At 32.6% G+C, this 10734-nt stretch overlaps 1 protein-coding gene and 1 pseudogene across 2 annotated transcripts in view; one reads left to right on the forward strand and one right to left on the reverse strand.

The window, feature by feature from the left end:
• LOC107673213 (gamma-tubulin complex component 6-like) overlaps positions 1-3924 on the forward strand; it is a 19778-nt pseudogene extending 15854 nt beyond the window's left edge.
• Positions 3089-10734, reverse strand: part of LOC107673287 (DCC-interacting protein 13-beta-like) — a 17128-nt gene continuing 9482 nt past the window's right edge. The window contains exons 12-22 of one of the 2 annotated variants that reach the window (XM_016466820.1): positions 9122-9164; positions 8931-8987; positions 7923-8017; positions 7664-7813; positions 7452-7507; positions 6427-6601; positions 6310-6346; positions 6082-6225; positions 5956-6003; positions 4092-4228; positions 3089-3924 (exon numbers count right to left, since the gene is read on the reverse strand). In XM_016466820.1, coding sequence (XP_016322306.1) covers positions 4097-4228; positions 5956-6003; positions 6082-6225; positions 6310-6346; positions 6427-6601; positions 7452-7507; positions 7664-7813; positions 7923-8017; positions 8931-8987; positions 9122-9164 — 937 coding nt within the window. In that variant the 3' untranslated portion in view covers positions 3089-3924; positions 4092-4096. Of the gene's footprint in view, positions 3925-4088; positions 4229-5955; positions 6004-6081; positions 6226-6309; positions 6347-6426; positions 6602-7451; positions 7508-7663; positions 7814-7922; positions 8018-8930; positions 8988-9121; positions 9165-10734 lie in introns of both variants that reach the window. The other variant, XM_016466819.1, reaches the window with a different exon arrangement.

Genomic DNA, 10734 nt, shown 5'->3' on the forward strand with positions numbered 1-10734 from the left:
TACAATTTTTGTTAAATATTATATATAGAAAATATTTTTAATTAAAAAATTTTTTGAAATATTTTCTTAAAATATCAAAAAAACAAACAAACAAAAAATAAATAAATATAAACGTATATGTTTGCATGTATTTTGTTTTTTAATTAGGGCAGTAGTTTTTCCCAGTTTTTTTATATATACACTAAACATTTTTTATTAAACATAACATTTTTTTTATTTTGACATCAAAAATATTTATATTTTGTATTTACTCGTGTTTCTATTGTAACATTTTTGTAACCGAAGAGCATCTCAATTAATTCAGACTTCTCTTGAAAATCTATTGCCATCTTTTTTGTGGCAAATTAAACCACCCATCCCACGAAAATTTCTCTTTATTATTGCTGTCATATGCACAATTTTTTTTTTGCAAGACGAGGGGCTGCTCTAAAACTAACCAGATGGTGCAGTCTTTAGAAAACCTGGCTAAATAATGTTGAATCAGTACTGACTTGTGATGAGCGTCATCACGCGTCTCAACCAATTAGAGCATTTGGGTTGGGCCTAACATAACACACTAAAATTATTTAGGCTAAGCATCAACATTTACAAACCACCGTTCACTGTTATTTTTAACAGAAAAGAATGCAACGAGCTCGTACTCACGACTTCATAAGTGGGAAAAAGGAAGTTTCCGATAGAACGTGAAGACAGCAGAGACGCGCTCTCGCTCAGCACAGTGGAGTGCATCGTTTTGTCATGCTGCACGTATCAGAAGTTCCGCGGTCCGGCGCGATTAGCGCTCACACTACATGCGCACTGAGCCCAACTGAACCGCGCTCTGGCCCACCTCTTCTAGTCAAACGAACCGGGCTTTGAGGGTCAAACGTGCTCGGACACGGTTAAGATTGCCTAGTGTGAGCACACCCTTATTCTCCCGCATCCCGCACACACGAGTCTCTCCCCGCCTGCACCCGCCCATCAAGTGTTGTCCCGTGCCACACTCTGCTGCGTTTTGTCCCGCAATAGTGCAGGTCTCTACTCGGAAGGTGCCTGTTATAATGTTATGATCGAGGCTCTGGAATCATAACTTGGAGCATAACTTGTTTTTCTATAACAAACTATAAAATATTTTCTATAAAAACGTTAATGCCCTGGCAGTGTCAAATAGCTTTGGTTTTATATTTAAAAACCTGGCTAAATAAATACTGTATTGTTGCCAACAAAGTCATCACAAATACAGCTTGTTCTCCAGCAGAGATTCACACAAGCCAAGTGTTCCTGCAGGATGTTCAGACGCCTCTAAACGGTCCACATCCTACACTTCTGTAGTATTTTATCTTTCCTTGAATGAAGAGTTCTTGTACCAGAACAATTACAGTAACTTAGTTTGACATGATCATTTTGCTCACTAGTGAATCAATTTAATCAGTCGTATTTTAATAGTAGTTAAAATGATAATTAGAGGCTGTTTTACAATTTGAAAATTGTATATTTTCAATTTTGTAAATGATAAACTTTCAAAGGCATTAAAAACATGTTTTCTTGTATGCAAGTTGAATGACTGTCTATGCTTGTTTTTTGCAGTGGTGACCAAACTGGTGGACAAAGGCTATCAGCCCCATCTGGAGGACTTCCTGTTGCGGATCAACCTCAATAACTACTACAAAGACTCTTGATTGTCATGTGTGTGAATTTGAGCCCTCCAGATCTCCTGCTTCAGTATTCCTGTCAGTATGTATATAACCACAATCGCAATGTGTTTGACTGACAAACTCAAAGCCTTACATTTTGCTCCGTACTGCTGCTGTTCATCATTTCCTGTTGTGATGTGTGCACTGACACTTTTCTCCACAGAGGCTAAACTATTTCATTTTAAGATTCCAGTCTCACAACTCGTAAAGGAAGTTAGAAATGGTCCCAAAGCTTTATTAGAGTTTTACATTCTGAGCAGAGCTGAATCTAACACCAATAACTGCTGCACATCCATTCACGTTCATGAATGTTTTTATTTTTCGTCATGCTAAAGCTCAGCGCAGGTTACACTTCAGATGGTTACTGAGGCATATTAGAGTTAGAGAAACACTTCAGGATCAGTTTGAGTCGCTCCAGCACAATAAATGTAAACAGTTCAATGTCATTCACTAGCAAACCACTTGCAGGAACTTGAGTTCAACACACAGTCAGAACCATCAGGTCAAACAAACGATGACAGATAAATGAGTCTGCTGATCCATCTGCTCAGACAGGAAATACTGAGGGGAAAAAAGCCTTTCAGCGTTTGAAAAATTATTTAATTGTGTTACCAGACTCACCCTGAGATTAATTTTTCCACAGAATGAATGTTAAAATATATGCATTTGTTTTTCCATCTACAGGATGGGTCCGAATTTCAGTTAATGTGTTCACTGTATTTTCTAGGCTATCAAATGTAAACAGACAACAGGAAGTAAACTCATGCTAGTGGTTTGGTGTTTTAAAAGCAATCTAAATTGCATGGTTTTTAAAAAATATTAAAACCAAAAATATAGAGAAATAAGTGTAATTTTGTTTGGCATTCTGCTGAATCCCAATCTGCACACAACATAAATGTGAAGTACATGTATCTAGCAAGTCAAAAATTGCACCTTTTTTAATCATAATATCTGCATGTAAGCATTAGCATCTAACTGAATTAGCTTTTTAAGTTCCCTTAAAGCAGGGGTGCCCAATCCTACTCCTGGCGATCGACTGTCCTGCAAAGTTCAGCTCCAACTCTAATTAAACACACCTGCCTTTCATTTTCAAGTGGTCCTGAAGACCTTAATTAGTTGCTTTAGGTGTGTTTGATTAGGGTTGGAGCTGAACTTTGCAGGACAGTCGATCGCCAGGAGCAGGATTGGGCACCCCTGCTTTAAGGGAACGGTTTATCTGAAAAAATGAAAATTAGCTGAAAATTTACTCTCCCTCAGGTAAAATAATGCTACATTTCTCCAAATCTGATGAAGAAACAAACTCATCTACATCTTGGATGAGTACATTTTCAGCTAATTTTCATTTTTGGATGAATTATTAACGTTTATGTTCATGCATTCAGAAATTTTACCAAGAACAACACAAATGTCTTTTCTGAAGCAGTATTAGCATGCATGAATGCATATTTCAAAACTTTGCTAATCTTGCATACTAAATGGTTGCTAGTATGCAAATTGGGATTCATACCAGTTTTGCAAAACTTAATTAAAAACAGCATCACAATTAAAGTATAATGGTAGCTTAATGGAATGTAAATGATTATGAAAATCAGCATTTAATGTCAGATGCAACGAAGAAAGAAAGTGCAAATAAATGTTCAGGTTTTATGGTTGTTTGCTTATGTAGTGTGAGAAATCTGAAACCTTCCTGTATTATAGGCAACAGAATCAACTATTATTAAAAAACTGGTTTGTAGCTGAAATGGCATCTGACATTATTAAACTATTTTAACAGTAATCAAGTTTAAATGACAAATCCATGCAAATAAAAGACTTTTCTTAAAGTGACAGTATACCAAAAAATGAAAACTCTGAGTTGCTTTTTTCCACACAAAGAAACTGAAACATTAATTTACACTGCTGAACTCCAAAACGTACCATTAAAGTATAATAAAATTGGTTTATAGTACTCGAGCACTATATTCAGAGTCATGCAATACACTTGCATGAGGACCAAATCAAATCTCAAGCCGTTATTCACTGGAGAAACGGTGAGAATTTTCATTTTTGGGTGAATTATTCCTTTAGCTTGTAAACTTGTGTCTGATGGATTAAAGCAAGCCTTTAACCTTCATCATGAGCATGTAAAACTGGGTAAGTGCTAAACGAATGAGTGATGTTCACTCAATCACCTGTGGCCTTTCCTTCATTAGTCTGTCTGGAGATGTGAGGGGAGGACAGGAGAACAGCAGCAGGAAACGTGTGTGTGTGTGTGTGTGTGTGTGTGTGTGTTCAGATCACTGCGTAATCCCTCTGTAAATGTGTTAGAAAGGATTTGCACTAACACTGGACATTATTTGTTCTCTAGTTTAACACATCACCTCCCCTTCATATTTACACGTTTTCTGATCTTGTATTATCCAGTGTGTGTGTGTCTGTTCAGATCAGGCCTCTGACTCCTGCTCGTCCGGTCCGGCTGCTTCCGCTTCGTCTCCCGTCTCGCTCTCCAGCAGCAAAAACTTGCCGTCGTTTGTCAGGGGCATCGACTTCATCAGCTGCGCCAGAGCTTCAGGGTCCTGAAGAACAGATGGACAACAGCTGAGGTTAAAGTCAAGAACATCACATACAATTATCAGTGCATGCTTTCATAAAAATATTTGCACAACCTATGAACAAAATGTAGTAAGTACACTTCGGAAATGACTTTTGAATATAAGTGTAATAATCTTCTAACATTACGCTTCCATTAATATATTTATGTAACAATATACTAATATATTCTTACTTCAATAATACATGTAATATGTGACCCTGGATCACAAAACCAGTCATAAGTAGCACAGGTATATTTGTAGCAATAGCCAACAATACATTTTATGGGTCAGAATTATCAATTTTTCTTTTATGTCGACCAAATATTGTCCTATCCTAACAAACCATACATCAATGCTTATTAGCTTATTTATTCAGCTTTCAGATGACGTATGAATCTCAAATTCAACAAATTTACCCTTATGACCCAGGGTCACATATACTAATTTAAAAAATATGAATACTTGTATTATTTTATATAATATTACTATTATGAATGTATGAATATTAATACATTTAATTTAATAGATTATACCAATATATTCTTATTTTAATTAAGAACAAGTATAAATTATATTGCAGTAATTTAACATAATAGAACTATTGATAAATCTAATTATTAATACATTTAATATAACATACTAATATATTCTTAATATATTTAGTTGATTTTTAAAACAAGCACATATGTAAATATTTAATCATTATTGATAAAAATTAATAAAGACATGAAAGAATATTCATATGTCTTTTAAATATTTTTAAATTAAATCTTTACATTTTTAATATTACTATAATTCAATATATCACTATTGATAAAAATGGATATTAATACATTAAATATAGTACACTAACATTCTTAATATTTTTTTATTTTAAAATATTTGTCTTTTTTTTTATTTAATGTGGAATATGGTATTTCAAATAATACCATGGTAAACATACTGGTTATCTTTTGTTAGTGTTTGTTTTCAAGAAACAAAATAAATATAATTTAATATGAAATATAAAAATATTTTTAATAAAATAATGTATTTTTTTAATTATGTTTTATATATAAGGGCTGTCAGTCGATTAAAATTTTTAATCTAATGATGTTTCGATTCATTAATTGCAAAATAAATGTGACTGTGAAAATACCCACAAAAGATTATTTAAAGCTATTTTTTTGTTAAATGAAAAAGTATCAAGTAGACATTAAAAAATAAATATTTTGATTCAAAATAAAATTTATTACACAAACATTTAGGCTGCAACAGCCTAACATAAACTATGGAACATAAAAGAAGATAATTTGAGAAACATCTCAGTATTTTTTGTTGTATATAATGTTTTGACTAACAATGAAAGTCATTAGTAACCAAAACAGCTTTGTAAAAAAATCAGCACTCGTGTGATATGTGATTATATATATCTATATATATGAGACAAAACTGCATTTATGGAGTTGTTGCTCTGCATCATATTTGTCAACAGTCAGCTGTATGAAGTGTAAGATGATGTACAGGTCTGGGGGTGGGGCCAGTGCGTTAACTGCATTAAAATATTTTGTGTTATTTTTTCATAACTAATTAAGTGAACACGTTAACCTGACAGCCCTAATATACACACACATATACATATAGCAGCACAATAACAGACATATAAATCACACCAATTTAGTTTGGAATGGTATATTTTAATCTCTGGACTTCAGATATTGTGGTTTTACCTTCTTTGCCTCAGAGATCTCCTTCCCCAGGTTTATTGTGTAACAAATCTGAGGAGAAACAGCAAAAAGTCGAGCATTAATCTGATATTAAATGTAAGCGTTATGGTTCATGGTCTGCAGACGGACCTTCTCTCCTTCAGTGTTGCTCTCAAACACGAACACGCTGAAGGAGGGCTGATCCTCGCCTCCGTCGCTCCCCTGCAGGACAAAGCCCATCAGCCTGCTGTTCTCCTGATGGGCGGCAAACTGAGTCACGTTCTTCAGCTGGAACTGACAAACACACACAACTGAGATGCTTCTGCTGCCGATGTCTGGCTTCAGTGAGCGCAGTCTTATTAATACATCAACACTTACACTGATTTTGGTGACTTGTGTCTGTGGCTCAATCAATCTGTCGACGGACACAAAAACAGTTTTGAGCATCCTGTACAAATGTAAATATGTGAACCAGAGGTGAGACGGCAGACGCACCTGATGCAGCTACTGGTGACCAGCAGGTGGGATTCGGTGGTTTTGAAGATGTTGTGAATTGCACGAGCGGCGAGAACCTGCCTCATGGCTTCATAGATCACTTCCTGTGTGTGACCGGCCCGAACGGCCATTGAACCCAAGAACCGCACGGCAAACACCTGCTGCAGGAGCGAATCTGGGATATTTGACAGAAAATAAAAGGAAAACGGAAAGCCTATTTTAGGAACATAACATTTAACAAGCTCATTATCATACTGTGATCTATATTAATATAAATATATTTTGTAATATATATATATTAATATAAAGGCATATAATAATAAAACATTAATATATTAGACTATATTCTAATATATTCTTAATTTAATATTTTAAAGTAATTATAAATATACAGTGTATATATTTATATATATATTAGACTAAAATATTCTTCATTTTTTTAATTAGTCATTAGTTTTACTATTTTTTTAAATAGTCATTTTTAATACAATCATTTATATATACTATTTTTTTAAATATAGAAAATGTATAAAAACAGTGTGTGTAAAATATTTACAATATTTTATATATTGCTAAGTTACTCAATGCTCACATTATTTTTCAATTATTTTAAATATATATCTATTTTTAAAAATCCATATAAAACATGTAAAATTAAAAAAGTATTTATATTAAATATAATACGTAATCATTTAATTTACTAAACTTCAAACTTCACTGAAACCATGGATCAATTAATAGATAGATGCCATAAAGTAACAGTAAAAAAATAAACATACATAAAAATGTATAATATAAATTAAAATAAACCACTTAATTAAATTAATTGATAAAATAATTTATACATATATTTTAATAGTAAATTATATATATATATATATATATATACTAGATTTTGCCTTTATTTAATTTCAAATCACAATAAGGAACTAATTCCACATTATTAGCAGTATATTTTTGGTATTTTCATGGTACATATACAAAGTAGTACTCTTTGTTTGCTAGCTGAAATGGGCTCGTCTCACCGTGTGTGTCTGAAGCGCCGTCATCATCCTCCGTCTCACCGAAGAGGTTTGTGCGTCTGACAGAAAACAAGCAGTTAAAACTGAGCAGAGACAGTAAAGCTATAAACACACTGTAAAACACAAACACGACCCATAAAATGATAAATCTACATAAACACTTTACAAAAGGGTCATAAAGTCTCCATGTGTTCAGGTGGTTTTTGACTTCTGACCTCGCTCCAGCTCGGTTCTGGTCCAGGAACTCAGACGCAGGCAGCACAATGTCAAACTGGATTGGTGTTCCTGGGACGATCAGATCTTCAGGCTCCAGGGTCGTCGGGGGTTTCTGAGGCACTCTAGAGGTCACACCGCCTGGTTTCGCTCTACAGATGAGGAAAAACAGGATTCTAAATCAAATCATTTAGAAAGTACTATTAAAAGATTTTAATAAGCTATAAGTGCATGTGTTTAGTCTTCATGAAATGTTAGTACCGGTCGGGGTTGGGAGAACCCTCTACTCTCTTCTCAAAGCTGGTGATGGGCGTCACAGCCTGGAGGGCCGTCTGATGCAACCTGATCGCCACAGCCTTAAAACACCACACACAGATTCACTCAGTGCTCACAGTAGGTGTCTGATACAGACAAAAAATTATTAAAATAAATAATAATAAATAAATAAATATATTTTTCAATACAGTTAAAATTGTTTTGCCATTAATAAAAAAAAAATATTTATAATTAATTATTTTATTATTTGTAAGTTTATATACCATGCAGTTGCTAGGATGTTGTGATTCACTCAGTGCACACATAATAAAAAATATAAATTTGAAGTGTGTGTGTGTGCGTATATATACATATAAATTAAAAAATTGTATGACTGGTATTTAATTTTGACAGTGTATATATTTTAATAGTGTGTATATATATATATATACATACAAAAAATGTAACAATTCAAATAATACATTATGTATCTGATTATTACAAATATTTTCTTAAAAAATATATATAAAATAAGCAAATATATATTTAAATATATATAATATAAAAATGCAAAATATACATATTAAAATGTATAAAAATTGTAATATATGTGTATATATTAATAATATACAATTATTAATAAAAAATTGTATGGCTTTGTATCTAACTCTCAGTTTAATTTTGAGAAACAATGCCTTATATATATATATATATATATATATACATACACACGTATATATTAAAAAAATGTGTGTGTATATAAAACATACATTTTTTAATTGTAATATTTTGTTTACATATGTTTAGCCTTCATTTAATTAAAAATTAATTAATTAATACTAAATTATTATTTGCATATTCATTTACCTTCTAGTTGTAAGGATGCTACGAAGTTATTCACATTATGTATTTGATTATAAAATATATATTGCTAGGATATTTGTTTACCATGGTATAATTGCTATAATCTGGTTAGGTAACTGAAAGCACTCTTTATGATAGACTGACACATACCTCAGGATTGTCAGTTAGATAAATTTGTCTGGAAATGTTGTTGAGGGTGCAAATCCACTGTGGAGAAAGATAAAAGAAGTGTACAGAAAGAATGGACATTTATAATGCATGTAGTATTAATCGATCTATAATTAAGAGAGTTGGTTTAAGAGTGTATTTTGTAAAGCATCTTTACTGAAGCGTGTAAATACCTCTTCATATTCTTTCTTACTCTCAGCCTGAAGAATCAGAGACCTGGAAACAGAGAGAGAGATGGTGACGACACTGAACACTGACTGCCGTCTGCTGTTTGTTATCATGTCAGTGTGAACGCCAGGAGTAATGATCAGATCTTCTTCCATTAACACAGCAGACAGGAGCAGAGATCAGCTCCACATCAGGACATCATTAAGCCCTGTTTAATCATTCAGCAGGAAACTGATTTTGAAGGTGTGCCGCTGATGGAGGTGAGAGGAAACCCACGACTCGCTGAGATGTGTACGTTACTTCAGCACTATCGGACATATTTTTGGATATATTTAACATAACGGCTGGATTTAATGTATCGAGTCGGATATAACCTGCAGTTATATGAGTGAGCGAATTGAAACTCAAAATCGAATGACTTTATTCTAATGATATAGTGATGTTAACTGACATTTATGCATTTGGCAGATACTTGTTCAATATTTATGTTTATGTTATTTATGTCTTTATCCAAGAAATCTGGATCTCGATATTTTATTCTGATACTTTTCTTGAAATTTATTCAGTTTAATTTGGAGAAACAATGCCTTTAATTCCAAAACAGAATGGTTTTATTCTCAAAATACAGTGAGTTAATTCTTGCCATTTTATTTCATTTTATTTCACAAAATACAACAAGTCTAGTCGTTTAATCACATATTAGATATTATGTTTACTATTACTTAAGGTCCTTGCACACTGAGTCCGAAATTTCCATATGCGTTTTTTCATTTTTTTTCGTATTCGTCATCCTTTCCTATCAAAACGCTTGCTACGGATGCGAAAACGCAGAAAATCGAACCTGATTAGAATTTTTTATGACGGACGAAAGTTTCGGAGGCAGTGTGTAAACGTGATTGACACAATGTGAGGTCGTATTTATTTTTTAACGTGCGAAAATTTCGGACTTAGTGTTCAATGATCTTTACAGTTTACAAATGTGAGTAATAGTAATTACCATAATTTTATATTTACGTTTGTATTTGTCATATATATATATATATATATATATATATATATATATATATAGACACACACATACATATGTTAAAATATATGTAACACATATTTATACATATATATATTTATAAATATGTGTTACATATATTTTAACATGTAAAATATGTATATAATATATCTAATATAATATTTATATTAGAAATATATGGAAATAAATTAATATAACAAAGTTAGAAAATAATTTTACTTAAAGGCACAATATGTAAGATTTTCGTAATAAAATATCCAAAAACTACTTGCACAGTGTGATATATTTAATGCACTTGTGTACTTACGTTATCCCAAAAGTTCCCAAGGATTTGTAAACCCAGAGAAATTACAATTTTAAATAATGGCTAGTCTCTGGTCATTGTCGCCTATCGATGACGTAATATCTGCACTATTGGCTTCTGCTTGTAGAAACTATGGCAACACACGAACACAAATGCTGCTGTACAGTTAAAATTAATCCATTATGGCTGTGACGAATGAAATGAAAATGAAATCAAAAGTGTTGACCGCAGCATAAAATTTAGATCTGCTCAATGTTGCACCATGATTCTTTTTACACGTTTTTACC

This window comes from Sinocyclocheilus anshuiensis, unplaced genomic scaffold (assembly GCF_001515605.1).
Source record: "Sinocyclocheilus anshuiensis isolate Anshui unplaced genomic scaffold, SAMN03320099.WGS_v1.1 scaffold68, whole genome shotgun sequence".
NCBI lineage: Eukaryota > Metazoa > Chordata > Actinopteri > Cypriniformes > Cyprinidae > Sinocyclocheilus > Sinocyclocheilus anshuiensis.